General features: G+C 37.4%; 1 protein-coding gene across 1 annotated transcript in view; it reads left to right on the top strand.

The window, feature by feature from the left end:
* LOC114471227 (heterogeneous nuclear ribonucleoprotein U-like protein 2) overlaps nt 1–18,005 on the top strand; it is a 28,403-nt gene that overhangs the window by 5,933 nt on the left and 4,465 nt on the right. The window contains exons 5-8 of the mRNA XM_028459878.1: nt 4,313–4,579; nt 4,729–4,851; nt 4,947–5,048; nt 17,065–17,233. Of these exons, the coding sequence (XP_028315679.1) occupies nt 4,313–4,579; nt 4,729–4,851; nt 4,947–5,048; nt 17,065–17,233 (661 nt within the window). The remainder of the gene's footprint in view (nt 1–4,312; nt 4,580–4,728; nt 4,852–4,946; nt 5,049–17,064; nt 17,234–18,005) is intronic.

Raw genomic sequence — 18,005 nt, 5'->3', positions numbered from 1 at the left:
TACAAATACAGTTTTATATTAATAATAATAAATGTTATTAAAATCACATGATCATTGCACCAAACTGCTGATCCATTGTCTGCAACACCTGTAGCTGTTATAAAAAGGAACACACTCGCAATGCTCAAAGACACACAGTAGTTCATCTGGCACTGCTGGAGGACGAGGCACATGGGAGACTCCAGAGGGAGAGGATCTACAGAGACCAACCAGACCTATAGGCAGGACCCCCTCATGAGGACGAGGCTGCAGAGCCCCCGGCCTCACTCACCCCAGCACCACCGACCAGTAAACACCTTGGGACTGACTGAAAAATATGGTTTTACTTGAAATTAAATATTGTGAATTACGTAGAGTTCCAAACGTGTTTTACTACGTGTTAATTTTTATAAATTCAAACAAGGAAAGACAATTTAATCCTGTGCTTCTGGCACATATAGTGCATCTCTGTCCCCCTCAACCTCCGTTATAACAGAGGGGTTCCCCAATCTTCCTCCAGCTTTTTGTCTGTGAGGCTGCGGTGCGTTCTTTCCTCCACCTGTTGAACAGATGCTCTTCCAATGGAGAGTGATACACATTTTCACCTCAGTCACAGTCTGACGCTCTGAGGCAACACAACGCCATCTGCCTTTCTATCATTCGCAAAGCGCACTGTGTCACCAAATTACACTTTCCTGCTTGTGTCCACCTCAACAATTAATACCTCCACCTCGCACTGAGTGAAATTTGTATTTGTGAACATTCATTAAGGGTGTTCGCCGGACCTTTTATGGACACTGTTTGGGCGGAGTAAGGTCTTTCCTTACGTGCAACAACTTTCGAGTTAATTGTCATTTATAAACGGAAAGAGGCGTGGGACGAGCTTGCGCCCTCGTTTATAAATCTGACAGTTTTTTTGCGTATGCATTTCCTCATTTTTGACGTACGCCAGCTGAAGTGATCTTACCGAGGCACAGTTTTATAAATCAGGTCCCAGCTCATGAAAAATGGGTGCAAAAACTTGTTGCGTATATATTTTTGTTCAGTGTAGTAATATTATATGTATATAATATTAAGTATATAGTATTGGTAATAATACTTTATTTTATCAAGCACTTTTTGTACCAAAAAATGCAGTTCAAAGTGCTTTGCAAGGTTAAAATGTGCTTCCAAATGCTTTTTTTTTTAACTTTAACCCCTGTAGTCTTGCGTAGGCAAAGTACCATGCGAGAGTGCATTCAGTTCAGTGCAAACATGGCAGACGAAGCTCTGCTAGGTAAACTGCCCCAACTTAAGTAAGAAGTTTGGAACCATCTTATCAATATCCAAATAAATTTGAAAGATCAATACTGAATCGAAATCGAATCACGATTAATCAATTAAAAATCATATTAATCAAAATCAAATCGATTCATGAAACTGGCCATGATACCCAGCTCTATTCATGTACCAAATTGCTTGTCCTTGCTCCTCTTTGAGGGACCACACAGTAATCAGATTCAGATTTAGACAACTTTATTGATCCCCCAAGGGCAATTCAGTTCAGACATACTTTGCCTTTTCCACTAAAATGACAAGACAAATGTACCATTAATGGCAGCACGTAGATAAACAATTACAGTCAACTTTCAGTATCACAGATCAGCAGGATGAAATGCAATGGACCCATGTGGAAGATACATTAAAAGCAAAAATAGCAATAAAACACCCTAAGACTCCAAATTAGCCAAAACCAGTTCAAGTTATTCTCAGCATTTAGCATTGTGATAGCTGAGGGGATTAAAGAGTTTGAGAATCTGTTCGGGCATGAGACTAAAGTCAGAGTGGTCAGGCTATTTGATAATCCCTCTGGCTTTCTGGACAACCTGTTTTTTCCAAAGAGAACTCAGGTCCATCAACTGTTCTCCAATAATCTTGGAGAAAATTTTAACAATCTCGTTCAAATTGTTTCTGTCCTTTACAGACAATTCGTTAAATCAGCAGATAAAGGAAAATGTTAAAAGGCTTTTGATAAAGAAATGGTAAAAACAAGAGAGGATGTCCTCAGAAACACTAAAATAGTTCAGCTTTCACAACAAGTTAATCCTTTGTTGACCACGTGTAACTATTGACTGTGTTCTGGGAAAACACAGAGCACAGTCTGTGTTCGGATCATGAAATGGCTTCATGATTTGAAGCCATTTCATTCTAGATCTCTGAGTCCAAGTGTAGTTCTGGACTGGGACTCTCAATCCGTGGATGTCGTTCCCACAGGCTCGGTCTGCGCACAGGTAGTTTGTACCAATTCCATGTGAAATAAACGGGTACAGCTTCATTCTTTGGCTTCCTCGTGCCCCCCACAGTCACATTAAAATCAGTCTTCCTAAAATGCTGACTACAGACCCGGGTGTTTTTAGTCTGGTTACAGTCATCCTTCCTTATCTTCTTACAGTGGCCGTAAAAGCTTAGAACACAACACAAAATGATGAACGACACAACGCAACACAAAACGAAACCAGTCCAGTAAAAATCCACGAAGAAGAGCGATTTCAACGTTGGTGTCAGTACCCGATCTATTCACAGGCCTGATCCTTTCCGTCACTCTTCTTCGTGGATTTATACCGGACTGCTTTCGTGTTATGTTGTGAGGTTTCTTTGCCACATACAAGACAAAAGACAGGGACAAATAACACTGTGATAACCCAACAGCAAACGCCCAGAGAACAATGGGATGAAGAGAGGAAAAATTTATATTAAAGGAGACATATGCATTTAAATCCTTCCATTTTTACATATAAATCATACAGTTGTGGTTTATATGAAGCTCCACAGGCACCTTTTCTGATGTGCTTCTGAGAGCAACTCGTTTTGGTGCGGCCTCTTTAAATGCAAATGAGACACTTCATACCCCGCCCCCTCTCCAGGTTGCAGAGGTGACACTCGGTTCAACTCCACCCTGTTCGGCCATTTTTGTAGTTTGATAGAAGAGATACGATTATGTAGGGGTGCAGAAAATGTTTATTCACACGTTATTTACAAGATGTCAACAACAGAAGACTTGTCCATTCAGCTTTACATGTTTGAGCCAGAGTCTGACCCAGCGGAGTGAGATCAAAATGAAGAGATAGATAGATAGATAGATAGATACTTTATTCATCTCCAAGAGAAATTCACATTTTTTTTTTTTTTTTTTTTTTTTTTTTTAGAAAAAGATGATGAACCTGCAGAACCCTAACAAGTGAGCTAACGCTAACGCTAACGCTAGCGCCAAGCTAACGCTAGCGCCAAGCTAACGTCACGAAATGCATTTTAATACAGTCTTTTCAGAGACAAAATGGCAAAAAGGCAAGAAAGAAAAATGGCGGATTGCTCGAAGTGTTGGACCTGGAGTCGATGTCCTAATTTGGCAGTTCCGCTGCAAATACTGTGACGAGAGACTAATTTGAACTTTTCTGTACTTATAAACACTCTAAATATACAACAAAATGCATTTAAGGGCTAAAAAAGTGGATTTAGAATGATATGGCCCCTTTAACAAAGTTAGATATAATAATAATAATAATTCAACATTGACTCAGCCAGCAGCCCCAGCGCCCTAAGAGGCTCCACCCAGCAGACACGAGAAGGCGATGGTACCCACCTCCCCCCAGGCCCCCTCCACTCCTTTTCTTAAACCAACTTTTTTTTTTGTATACCTTGCACTTACTCTTGTAGTCACTTAGAGTTGAGAAAAAAAAAGTAAGTTTTTATTTGTTTAGCACAAATGCATGTTACCTTGTGTCTTAAGTTTGCCTCTGTGTGATTAAATCATCGGATTCACTTTTTTTTAAATTATCTTATACAAGCTATTGTTTTGATGCCATAATTTGCCTTAACACACTATGCATTGTATCAATTTTTGAATTGTTTAAATCAAGAATTGGTTAAAACAAGAATCGATTTTGAATCAAATCGTGACCCTAAGAATCGGAATTGAATCGTGAGACACCCAAAAATTCACATCCCTAATTGTGGGGTTCTTCATTTTGTGTTGTGTTGTGAGCTTTTACGACTACCGTATCTTCTTCATTCACTCAGCTCGTACAGCAGCATCAATGGGAAATGAATGAAAACTGTAGTAGTGTGAAGACACAGTACAGTAGTTCTCACTCTGTGAAAGCCGCATCTCACTTGAATACTAAAAACACACATTTTTGCCGATTTTAACTCTGAACACTATTGTCTCGCCTTTGTATTCTCCAGCTATCCTGCTAAAATCACTAGAAACACCAAATTGTGCCTACTAGGTCTTCCTCTTGGCTGCATTATGGTTTCATCTCATCGCCTTTGTATTTTTTTATGATTGCACCTGCAGTCTTTCTCCAAAGATGGGGCAGTGGAGCTCTCTTTTCAGAAGAATGGTCGCGACATGGGTGTCGGCTTCTCTTTGGACCCCTCAGTGCTGCAGGGTCGGGCCCTTTTTCCTCACGTCTTCTGTAAGAGCTGCTCGGTCAGGCTTCTCCTAGACACCACAGCTCCCCCCTGGTACCCAGGACCTCCGGGGTTCACAGCACTGGCAGCTCTCCCACCTGAGCAGAGGGTGCATGTCACAATAGCTCCAATTTCCAGAGCTCAAAGTGAGGTCAGATAATACAACTGTTCTGAATTTGATTTAGGACACACCTTAATCATGTTGGGAGCATTTCTGACCCAATGTGGTCATCAGCTCAATTCTCTCAGCTGTGTTTCTGAAAAACACTTTGTTTGATTGTAACCTCTGTGGAAATTCAGGTGGTGCTAATGGTAGGACTTCCTGGTTCTGGAAAGACTTGCTGGGCCAAAACTTACATGAAACAACACCCAGAGAAAGGCTTCAGGCTGCTGGGGACAGAGGAGCTACTCGCATGCATGATTGTCAGTCAGACCTCCACAACTCATTCAATGTTTCACATTCACAGAAGTTCCAGTTAAGTTCTGATTGAGATATTTTTGGTTGTGTGTGTGTATAGAGTGGTGGACAGAGTGACTGCAGGCTGCAGCAGGCTTCTCAGTGTCTCACTGAGCTCAATAAAGTGGCTGCAGAGACTCTTGGAAACTACATTCTCGACCAGGTAAGATATGACAGCACAGACACCGACTAGCTGACTACCACATTCAAAGACCTCACACAAAGCTCATATCATTATGATTTTTATAAAAAAGTTAGGGATGCACCGAATATTTGGTAACCAAATATATTCGGCCGAATATATCAAAAAAGGCAACATTCGGCCTTCGGTGGAGTAAGTTAAAAGCAAGGCCTAATAGTAGCGTGTGACGCAATCAAACAACGTGCAGTAACGCGGTGTCCGACGCACAGATTTCTTAAGCATTTTATTTGGGGCTTGACATACTGGCACATCCACGTTAACGGAATCGCGGACGGAATCGACCAGTTAAAACGGAAATGGACAGAATCGGCATGAAACGCCAAAGAACGTTTTTATGGGGAAATGTTTCCGGGGACCGCTTAGTGGGTGCACTGCCCTGTCCAGGCTGCAATAAACAACACAAATCATCGCTGACTCCTAAATATAGAGCCACCAGTGCCCGTTTAACTTTGCTGTGCCTGTAAAGCTCTGTTCGTCTTTTGTGTAGTGCAGCGGTGCTCCGTGAGAACGTGATCAGCTTCAATCATCTTCCCCTGCTCAGTGTTTGAACTGTTGTGTCTGGATAACAAAGAATAACTCAGTCCATGTTGTCCTTTAGTTCTTTTTATTCCAGCCTTTTGTCAGTGCCTAGTAGGTACACATTTACAGTCAGCAAGCTACCTCAAGTACAACCGTTTCAGTGGGAACTTCCTGTTTACAAAATAAAAGTCAGTTGGAACAACATTATGAGAATGTTACATTCTAACAACATCTCATCAGAGCTACAGAAGATCCATGGGACGAGACCATCAATACCAGGGATTGTAGAGTCTGAAACATCATAGTTTAATGATGACTTCTGATACTGTCAAATATTCTGACCCCTAGTGGTGAAACAACTGCTTCTTTTTTTAATCATTACGGTCTGGAATGATGTCATCAGGATTATTTAAATTAGGTTAATTTAAACAAAGTTGATCAAAACTTAATCAATAAACCTGATCAGATTCAGTAAATTATTGATCCCTGAGAGGAAGTCAGGTGACATTAATGTTGTTCTCATACATCTTTATATGATATATAAATAATTAAAAAGGAGCAGTCAGAATAATCCATGTCACTACAACTTATATCTACTTTTTAATTGTTAACTTACTTTATATTTGACATACATTTTTGTTTTATTATGTTTGTTTTTTTATTAGTATTTATTTTGTTTCCCCACAGGAGTTAAAAACTAATCATTTCTTTAAAAAAATAAAAGATAAATATTTCTAATAAAAATAAATAATTGGAATTTTAAAAAATAAAGTGGAAAACACAGAATTTGGGAGAAAATAAAACAGTTTTTTAGGGCCCTAGGTTTACGTTATTAGCCTATCTACTGTGGCTATGCAGACTTGTGCCAGAAGGACAATAATTCATTTGTTGTGCGTTTATACACTTTAATTTAGTATTTTTTAATACATGTTTTGTTTTATTTGAAGGACCATTATAAAGGAAAAACTTTGTTGTGCTTTTATGAAAAGCAAAGGCTACTGGAATATTTAAAAAATGTCAGAATATTCAACAAACATTTACTTTCTTTAAAAAACATGTCTAAAAATGTATTCTAGGCTATTTATGCACTATTAAAAAAATTGTGAAAAACTTAACAAACGCATTCGATATTTGGTATTCGGCCAAGCATTTATATTTTATTCGGCTTCGGCCACAAATTTTCATTTCGGTGCATTCCTAAAAAATGTTCCAAATATTTAAGGTTCTGTTGCACTATTGCCACACAGGTGAAATGAATGAGTATAGATGGGTTCACAACAAACGTGACTTCAGCAACTACAGTTACTTAAATTGCCCGTGATGAGTCGCTTGAACATTGTTGCGCTTTTTGGTCGCTTAATCGCTCCAGTGACGTGACGACCAGGGAGTAGTATGTGTCTGCAGAGGGCTGATCACTTCTTCTCCGGCTCTATGTTTTCAGCACTTATCATAGACAGTGCTGCTTGTACCAGCCAAAGCTGAAAATTGGAACACCGAAATAAATGATGTAAATTATTAGTCCTATTGCATTTATGGCTCTGACTTTGTACTAACCACTAAAACATTGCAATTGCATAAATTAAAAATATGATACTTATTTAGCACTGACATTCCAAAAATGCACAATATAAAATAAGATTAACTTGTCCCCACTCATACAATAAATAATATTGTACAGACCTATAACCAGAGGTGTAAAGAGTACTGATATATCCTACTCAAGCAGAAGTACTGTTACTTGATTCTTTTTCAATTAAAATAACGCCAATGAATTCAATTCAGAATAAATAAAGTGATCAGGCTCTAAGTGTAACTACATTTATGAACTCTAAAATGGAGAAAATAACCTCCATTCAATCCTGTTTTTGCGCGGTGCATTACATTTAATCTGATTGGTCGACTATGATGTGATGCACTTTGTAGTTTCACAATATCCTTTGATCATTTTAAAACAATAAATAAACATTTACGCTGTAATTGTTGTGTAAAAATGTAGCAAATTGCCTAACTTCTTTTAAAAGTTAAGTACAAGTAAAATTACTGATTTAGAAATATACTCAAAATTACAAGTACCTAAAAAAGCAGCTCAATTACAGTAACGCGAGTACTTAAAATCCATAATATTCACCTCTGCCTTTAACAGACCGAGCTGCTGGGAGAGAGTAAAATTAAACATGTCCTCACATTAAAACACAATGAGCTCTATTCTCCCATGCGTGTAAGTCCAAAAAGCCGCGCAGTGGCGCTGTTTTCCCCTGTAGTTAAGTTAGTCGCTGCGCGCCTTCATCCCAGTTACGCACTTTGGGTGGAGCAGCCCTGAAATGTGGGCGTTCCCATTCAAACCTGGTCTTTTTCGCATTCTCCTGTCTGCTTAAGTTCTTTTCTTCTTACGTGCTTCTGAACCTGGAAGTGCAGTGCCCCGGTATCGTGAAACATTATATTGCACTAGAAGTATGGACTTACCGTAATTTTCGGGCTATAAAACGCAGTGTTTAATTGGCCGCATTACAATAATTTAGCAATTTTTTAAGAAAAATCCACACAAATGCCGTAGCCTAACAGAAGCTGATGAGGGTGCCCTTCAGTCAACTCGGCCAATCAGAACGGGCAGGTAGGCGGGCTGCTATACTCAAGTTAGGTTTCACAGAAGTGTCCGTGTTTCAACTGATAAGTTTCCTTTACTCCATGAGGTCTCCTCCTCACTGCCCCACCTCTACATATCAGTTCATTTACAGCTTTTAATGGTCACTTTTTACTGGAACCAGACTGATACACCACTTAGCCGCTCTTCTTACCGTGAACTACCGCGGAGCGATCACAGAGAGTCGGACTCTGAGTCAGAATACGGACGCGATTGCTTCTGAACAAATCCAACGTGGTGATTTGGTAACTTCATGCTGTTATGCTACTATTCCAAACTGGCTGACTTTTACAGGAGACGGAGCTCTGTCTCTTCTTCCTCCTTACGGAAGCGTCTCCATCAACCTCAGAGTCCAGAGCACTGAACAAACCTAATGTGGTGATTTAACAACTTTATGCTGTTTATTCTTCTATTACAAACTGGCTGACTTTTATCTCTCTCTCTCTCTCTCTCTCTCTTTCTCTCTCTCTCTCTCTCTCTCTTCTCTCTCTCTCTCCGTGTCGTTGCTATGACGAGGCAGTGTGCATCAAGACAAAATGAGTGATCAGAATGATTCTGTGCGAGCCAAAACAATTTAATGTTAACAATTTCATTGTTCCACCTGGTCTAATGTGACAGAGCTCGATTTTGTGGTGGCATGAAGCTCATAAAACTGGAAAAAATCCACAATTTAGCCGCGTCACTACAAAGTAGCGGCTTATAGTCCGGAAATTTACAATTTAAGCCACACGGACTATATTGCAGAAGAGACTCCCAGAAAGAATCTATCCATAGCGACACTGACACGTTGTCACAGGATTGACCATCAGCATTTCTAATATGTTCACATTTTGCAGTTCTAGATGGAACAAAATGTGGTACATTTCATTACATTTTATCCCTGCTGTCCACTTTTTTTTTCTGCAGACGTTTTGTCACAAAAGACATGCGTGTAATACAAGCGCAACGTTGGAGAACGCACGTAAATAACTTGTTTTTCTTTTGGTAAACTATGGTAATAAATCCCACAAACTCCACCTTCCAAAAGCAGACCATTGAGAATGATCACTGATCAGAATGATCACTGATCCACAGACACTCAACACTACAAAATATAGTGTAAAGCTTTTGCCAAATATTCTGCTTGATTAGCCAATTACAAGACGTTTACCAAATTATCTGTCCATTAAATATAATATTTAACTGCAGTTATAGTTCTATTTTATTATAACTCAACAAATATACAAGTCATTTATATATCTATGATAACACATCATCTAACTTATTCAACCAAGCAGCCAAGGTGTAATGGTTAGGGCAGACCACTGGCATGTGAAGCTGTTTTTCTTGAGGCTGGTTCGAATCCCAGCTATGCAATAAGAATATTTTACAAACTTTTACTTTCAAACTCTATTATCAAAGTAATGTTGTTTTCTTCTGAAAAACAACAGCTTTGTGTGTTTTATTTAAATAATAATTAATAGACTCCTCTGTGGTAATAAATGTAGGCTATGTGAACAATAGACTATATATTCATGTGACGTCATGTGCTGCCATCTAGTGACATGAATTGAAATGGCCTTTTATACATTTATTTTAATTTAAGATATATCAAATCTCTTGTCATTACATACAAAGTAGCAATAAAAAATGTTTTCTTACTTTACCATGACTTTATAAACAGTCAGTGGTCATATGTTAAGTCAGATGAGATATATAACAGCATAGTTCTGGTTATGTTCTGGGAATGCTCTTGAGCACCGTATTAATATTTTGACAAATTACAACCGCTATCTATAGACAATTTTCATTCATCCTCACATTTCTCCATAAGTAATCCTTGAGAAGTTCATCCACTCATTATCCATGTTTTTACAAAATAAAACTCCATATCCAAAACATCTAAATCTTAGAAAGTAATCTTATAAAGTATAAAACAAATAACAAAAGGCAAATGCAAGTGTTGTTTAATAACTATATATTTTGTTTATTCATTATTTGTTCAAATGAAAAGGTAATAAAAACAGGGAATCAACTATTTAACATTACTGTCCTTTTAATTAATTTTTTGTGTTTTTTGGATAGATATTTTTATTTATTTTTAAGCATAGAACAAACCCTACATACACGCAGACACCTGAAACAAAAATCAAAGAACAACTTATACAAAACAATGCATTACTCATTCATCCACACATAACACAGTCATACACTCACATATGCATGCACACACACATTAACCCGCACTCACTCACATTCACACACTCAAAAAGAGAGGTACCCACCGTAACTTATCAGGGCTTGAGACTGCGACCAAATTGGTTGCATCTGCGACTATTTTTCCCAGTGTGTGCGAGTGAATATTTAGTCTGGTCGCATCTGTGCGAGTGAAAATCCAAAAGGAGGAAACTTCTTCTGCTGAGCTCACCGTGCATAGTGACGGAGTGCATGTGGGGCCCCGAGTGGAGAGCGTACACATGACTCCACACCAAAGAGGAGGACCTCATCAGAATCAGCATGGAGGGGCCAGAACTGATGGACTATGATGCCAGGCCAGATGTTCAGCTGTGGTTTTATCAGTGCAGGGGTCTGCAACCTGTGGCTCTTTGACTTTTTTGCAATGGCTCCCTATAGCTTTAAAAAACTGTTGAAATGAAGAGTTATTTTATTTAGAGGCTATTAATGATTAATGACAAATAAAATCAAAATATAACAATTTGTTAACTTAAAATAAATCATGTTGTGCAATGACTCAGCACCTTCCTACTTCACCTCCTGCAACATCTACAGACCATCAACTTTCCTGTGACTAACCTTAAGTTTTAAATCCCTGGTAAGAAAACTACACCAACAAAAACACTATTCTGGAAGAAAATAGAGATTTTAATTGTGTGGGAACAGATTCATTTAACCACCAATGTGCAGGTTAAATATGTATGTTTTATGTGTGGCAAGAAATGAGTAATTAGCATGTGTTGATCACATGATGTTATAAAATTCAAATTACTTTTTGTAGTCTTTCAAATACAAAACTTATTTATATAACATTGTGTTCTTGTAAACTGAGATGTGTAAGAATTTGAAGATGCAAGATACTGTTTTATTTCTTGATGTCAATTTATTTTATTTTATTTTAAACTGTTTTTAAGTTATTTACATGATCAATATAAATCTAATCAAATTAAATCAAACATTCTATTTAATTTTAACTGTATATAATTTAATACACTGTATTGTCTTCATTGAGAAGGTATTTTTTGGCTCCAGGAGGACTTTAATCCTGGTGAGATGAGGTTAAATGTTTCCTTGTAGAGTAAAGGTTGCAGACCCCTGACCAGGGGAAGAGGGTTAGGAGACCCCACTATAAGAGCCTCTGAATTTAATTCCATGGGGTGAAGCAATGCAGATACTAAGTTAGTTATGCTACTGTTAAATTAATTCAAGACAGCATTTCTGCAAAATAAAACATGTAACTTGTTGTTTTGCTTTACTGTTATTTAAAACATTTTTGTTATGTCTTTTAAAATTATATAAAAGAAATTATGTGCTGGTGCGATCAACTGAAAAAGTTGCACCTCTGGAAAAGTTAGTGTAGAGCCCTAGAGCCCTGCTTATGCGCATACAGTACATACTAGGGCTGGGTATTGATTAGAATTTCCCAAATCGATTTGATTCGATTCACAAGGGCCCGATTCGATTCATGATTTTTGATTCGATTTACTTTTGATTGATTTTTGATTCAGTTATGGATCACCCAGTATTAATTTGACTTGGATATGAAAGACATTCTCATTAGAACTAATGTTGCAAATAGTAGAAACTACAGCTTTATCTTGGTGCATTAGTAAAAATATGAATATTTACATTAATAATGACCTGAGCAGAACAAAATTGCAATGATTTAAATCAATACTCTGTAGTGTTGTAAAGGGGTTTATTTGCGGGTGCAAAGTAAAATAGTGTGTGTGATTTCCCTGGTTTAATTCTATGGGACACACACCTGATAAATGTTAGGTTTTTTTTTTTTACTAATTTTTATATTTTTTTCATTTGATGTATTTTTTTTTGTAATGTATGTCTTTTGGAGTCATTATGTGTACTTTTGTATCTTTGTTGTGTTTTTGTGCATTTTTGTATAATTATTGTTTTTTGTTGCCATCGTAGTGTGATTCTGGAGTCATTTTGTGTGTTTTTGGAGCCTTTTTGTATATTTTTTTGCATTTCTGTTGTAGTTTTGTGTACTTTTTCTATAAATATTGTTTAGTGTTTTGTTTTATTTTACTCATTTAGTATTTTTTTTAAATTATAAATACTGTGTGTGTGTGTGTGGCTACCTCCATCTTCTCCTTCTGCGTCAGCTGCGCACATGCACATAATCCGTCACAGGTTGTTGAGAGATAAAAAAAAAAGAGACCCAGAAGTACCACGAAGAATAAGTTGCAACTCTCTCTAGAAGTACATGCTTTTATATGTACTTAAGTAAAAAACTAAAATTAATTTTCATTAAATAATTGACAGATAATAATGAATTTGTTTATTTGCCTTTGAAGTGTTTCAGAGTGGAAAATAAAAGGACAGTAATGTTAAATAATTGATTCCCTGTTTTTATTACCTTTTCATTTGAACAAATAATGAATAAACAAAATATATAGTTATTAAACAATACTTGCATTTGCCTTTTGTTATTTGTTTTATACTTTCTAAGATTTAGATGTTTTGGATATGGAGTTTTATTTTGTAAAAACATGGATAATGAGTGGATGAACTTCTTAAGGATAACTTATGGAGAAATGTGAGGATGAATGAAAATTGTCTATAGATAGCGGTTGTAATTTGTCAAAATATTAATACGGTGCTCAAGAGCATTCCCAGAACATAACCAGAACTATGCTGTTATATATCTCATCTGACTTAACATATGACCACTGACTGTTTATAAAGTCATGGTAAAGTAAGAAAACATTTTTTATTGCTACTTTGTATGTAATGACAAGAGATTTTATAAATCTTAAATTAAATTAAAATAAATGTATAAAAGGCCATTTCAATTCATGTCACTAGATGGCAGCACATGACGTCACATGAATATATAGTCTATTGTTCACATAGCCTACATTTATTACCACAGAGGAGTCTATTAATTATTATTTAAATAAAACACAAAGCTGTTGTTTTTCAGAAGAAAACAACATTACTTTGATAATAGAGTTTGAAAGTAAAAGTTTGTAAAATATTCTTATTGCATAGCTGGGATTCGAACCAGCCTCAAGAAAAACAGCTTCACATGCCAGTGGTCTGCCCTAACCATTACACCTGGGCTGCTTGGTTGAATAAGTTAGATGATGTGTTATCATAGATATATAAATGACTTGTATATTTGTTGAGTTATAATAAAATAGAACTATAACTGCAGTTAAATAATATATTTAATGGACAGATAATTTGGTAAACGTCTTGTAATTGGCTAATCAAGCAGAATATTTGGCAAAAGCTTTACACTATATTTTGTAGTGTTGAGTGTCTGTGGATCAGTGATCATTCTGATCATCATTCTCTGCTTTTGGAAAGTGGAGTTTGTGGGATTTATTACCATAATTTACCATAAGGAAAATATGCGTGTTATTTACGTGCGTTCTCCAACGTTGCGCTTGTATTACGCGCACGTCTTTTGTGACAAAACGCGCGTGTTTTACATGAAGACGCAATTTTTGGCCCTTTCGGCTTGCCATGAATTTCAAAATAAAAGCGTATCTTAAAGATGTGATGTTTATCGATGTTTTCATTCTGCATTGATGTAATTGGATTGTTAATTAATTAATAGATGTATCAATGTGGATCGATGTATTGTTATACCACTAGTAACTGTAGTGTCTAAGTAACACAGAAACATAAACACACTTACATTCTCCTTCAGATGCTTTAGTGCGCACATGTGTTTAAATACAGCCGGTGAGAAAAATGTTTCGGCAAAAAACAAAAATCTTTTGTGGCTGGAATTTCGGTGCATCACTATATTTAATTAATTGATTTAAATGTATTGATTTGCTGTTGGTTTAATTTTCAGACTGTCAAATAAATGGAGGCCAAAATATATGGGGAGAAATTCTTAAAACAGACCTAACTCCACTTACGGCAAAGCCGACTTCGTATGTGCAAATGGGACCATTTCTCTAGATGATCTCCAGCAACTTTGAGCCCTGTCGGTGAAACGCCTGAGGAAAAATGTGCTAAAATAGGACATTTGTCTCATATTAAATTGTCTTCACTCTGTGGGGGACGCCAACACGCCAATGTCCGTTTTTCCACATTAAGCTGGTTTAGGGCCAGGGTTTAACAACTGATTGACATTTGACACAAATTGGAGTTCATATGTGCAAATGGGAGCATTTTCCCAAAAATTTATATTGTGTCATTTTTTACCAAAATTCACGGCTCCACCCTGGAAACACCGTAAAAGTTATCAAAAATCCATGGTTAGCTTTTGGTGTCCCACTTCTCTAGATGATCTCCAGCGTTTTTGAACCCCGTCAGTGATACGCCCTCAGACAAATGCGTTAAATTACAACGTGAGCGAAAATAGCAATTTTGCAATTTTCAATTCAAGATTCTGGACTTCCTGTGTATTTTTTGGCGTGGTCTGAATAATATTTTTTTACTTGTCTTGTCAGGGTATACTTCTGTGTCAATTTTCATGATTCTACAATGAATTTAGTTTTTTGGCAATTCCTATCTCGTAATGCATTTTTGGCGTACTACGTCAAATTTTTGCATTTTTAAAATCAGAAATAGCCAGAAATCAGAGAGGCGTGCGATTGATTTTTGTTTGAATTTTTGAGACTCTACATAATGATTCAGTGAGTGAAAAGTAGGTGAGTTGGTTCTAACACCTGGAAAGAAAGAAAGAATAATAATTCAGTCCAACAACAATGTTTCCCCCTTTTTGAGTCCTATGAATTATACATTTTCGGAAAGCGCGGGGGCATGCCTACGACATGGCAAGGGTCCCTGGTCACTAATGGGCACGTGGCGTTTGCATAGGCTCCGCCGCTTCCCTTACCACGAGAGCAAGAGGCCCTTTGCCAGCTCGTGGTGCTCGGGCCTAAAATTATGTTTACAGAAATAACATAAAACTAAAGTAAATGAGAATGTGCATAAAGGGATCTATTCTCCCATGTGCGTAAGTCCAAAAAGACACGCAGCGGCGCTGTTTTTGGCTGTGTGCTAATCTCCCCCTGTACTTAATTCAGTCACTACCTGCCTTCATCCCAGTTATGCAATGTGGGCGTTCCCATTCAAATATGGCTTAACGCGCATTCTCCAGTGTGCGTAAGTCCTTTTCCTGTTAAGCGATTCTAAACCTGGAATAAATGCAGCGCCACAATAAGGTGAAACATTATATTGCACTAGAAATATGGACTTAGTTACATTTGAAGCCACACAGACTTGTGCGTTGCACAGCAGCAGCTATAATCACTGCAATCTGCTGCACGATTAATTAAAATTGACAGACACAAACTTCTGTCCACGTTGGTCACAGTGATTCAACTATTTTCATGCTATGTCCAACGTAAAGTCACAGTTTGATCCACTTCAGAGTGAAACAAACTGTCATATGCAGATGAGGATGAACACAAACTGTTCTCACATATATTAATGAGGTTTAGCTCAGGTCGCTTTAAACAATTTATATTTAAAACTGCGTATTATGGAAGCCAATAGTTCTGTTTCACTGCAAACACCCCTCTGTAGTAAAGCAGGATGCTCTGCGGCCGCGATATTTCCTCTTATCTAATTTGGTTTAGCTTTACGATAATGATGATGATGATGATGATGAAGGAGAGATATTTTACTGTGACTCAGTCACACTGCAATAATCTGATCAGTAATCTTATCAAGTCAACCTGTTATATTGTTTATCAGTGAAGGCGTTTCAAATTAAAAGTGAACTTTTTTCACGTATTTAAATTACATTTACAAGCGTTGGGAAAACTCCAGGTTCCGTGATTTCTAGACAGCCCAAAAAAAATGACATCACCACCTCCTTTCCTTCAGGACACCTTCATTCACACATACGCGCTTTTTGGCTCCTTAAGCGTGGTGGGCGTGTCAGCAGCCTATACCGGTGAAATATGTGTAGGAGAGAAGTGCGTAACTGCAGGCACGCAAAAAAGCGCTTAAGTCCAGACTAAACAATGCAAAAATGCATGTGGATACAATTTAAAGAAATGTTGATAACGGGACAAGGAACAGGTGATAACATTTTGGTGACGTTCTGGATTACCAAAAATGAGAAAATACCACTTGTGGAAATTACAATATGGGTGGATGTGAGATGTGCCTGAGCCTGCTCCTTTAAGCGCGGTGGCTTATGGGTAATGTAGTAGTGATAGGGAAGTGCATTGTGCGCATGTCCCGACCGGTACTCGTGCTGTACTCTTTATGTTTGTGACAAATCTTAAAAATATTAAATGTGGCACCATTTAAATGAAATAGTGCTTTTCTAGTTATTATTATTGTTATTATTACCATTGTTAATCATTTTCATTGTTATTATTATTATTAGCAGTGCTGTTTTCATTGAAATCATTATTGTTATTTTTCCTCAATTTTCTTTCTTTATATGCCGCTCTTTGCCTTCTAATTGCCCTACGGGGATGATGAAAGTTTTTCTGATTCTGAGATCAATCTGGGTCGTATGTGGCCCTCAAACTAAGATGTGTTCGACACTTCTGGAATAATGGTTTCTGTAAGGCGTTTTGAGTGTCATGAGAAGCGCTACATAAATCCAAGCCAATATTTTCACTAAACTGAATTGTATTCAAATCTCCTTGTTTCCAGTGCAACGTCCTGTTCTCTGCACGCCACCACAAGCTTCAGCTGTTTGCTGGGTTCAGGCGGCGGGTGGTCGTCATCTTCCCTTCACTACATGAGTGGAAACGACGTCTGCTGCAGCACCAGAACAGTGATGGAGAGAACATCCCTGAGATTGCCCTGCTTAAACTACAAGGTCAAACTTAATAGCCTTATTTGTAACCTTTTATTACCTGTAGAAATATACAGGTAATATTATTAAGACTCATTTTCAAGAGAGAACCGTTTTGGACAATACACAAATCATTTAAAATGTAACATTCAAAAGTTAGACACATTAAGTGCCATAAAAATTCATTCAAGTGCTTAGCAGGGAATGAACAATTTACATCAGAACTTCATTTATCTAAAAAATTCAGTGGTTTCTTGGTTTTTGTCAGTTTTCTTTATTAAGGGTCATCATTCATCTTGTTATTTTACCTCTAAATCCTGGTGCACGTAATGCACTCGTGTCAAACTCGAGGCCTGGGGGCCAAATCTGGCCCTTTATAGCATCTAATTCGGCCCACAGCAGCAAGCAAAAACGTCAGAAACCATGAATCATTGTGTAAATGACCAACTAATTCATTTGTAGAAATCTCTAAATTATTTCTTTTTAAATCAATGAAACTCCACAATATTAGCAGGGCTCACATTTCCCCCACACTTCACATGATGGAAGTCATTTGTATTTTCAAATTATTGTAAATACTCTCAATTCTGACAAAATCCTACAATTTTCCTCAAATTATTCCCCAAAAGTTGGTCACAAAATCAAGGAAATTTAAGTAAAGATCCTGCAGGGATGTGTCACTTATTGCTCAGATATTGTCAATAGAGCTGTCACTTTAACGCATTAATTGCGATTGATCAGTTACAGGAAAAAAATAACGCACTAAAAATATTAATTGTGTTAATCGCTGCTTTTT

This window comes from Gouania willdenowi, chromosome 10 (genome assembly GCF_900634775.1).
Source record: "Gouania willdenowi chromosome 10, fGouWil2.1, whole genome shotgun sequence".
NCBI lineage: Eukaryota > Metazoa > Chordata > Actinopteri > Blenniiformes > Gobiesocidae > Gouania > Gouania willdenowi.
Note: the sequence above shows the minus strand (reverse complement) of the source record. Positions and strands in the feature narration are given on the sequence as shown.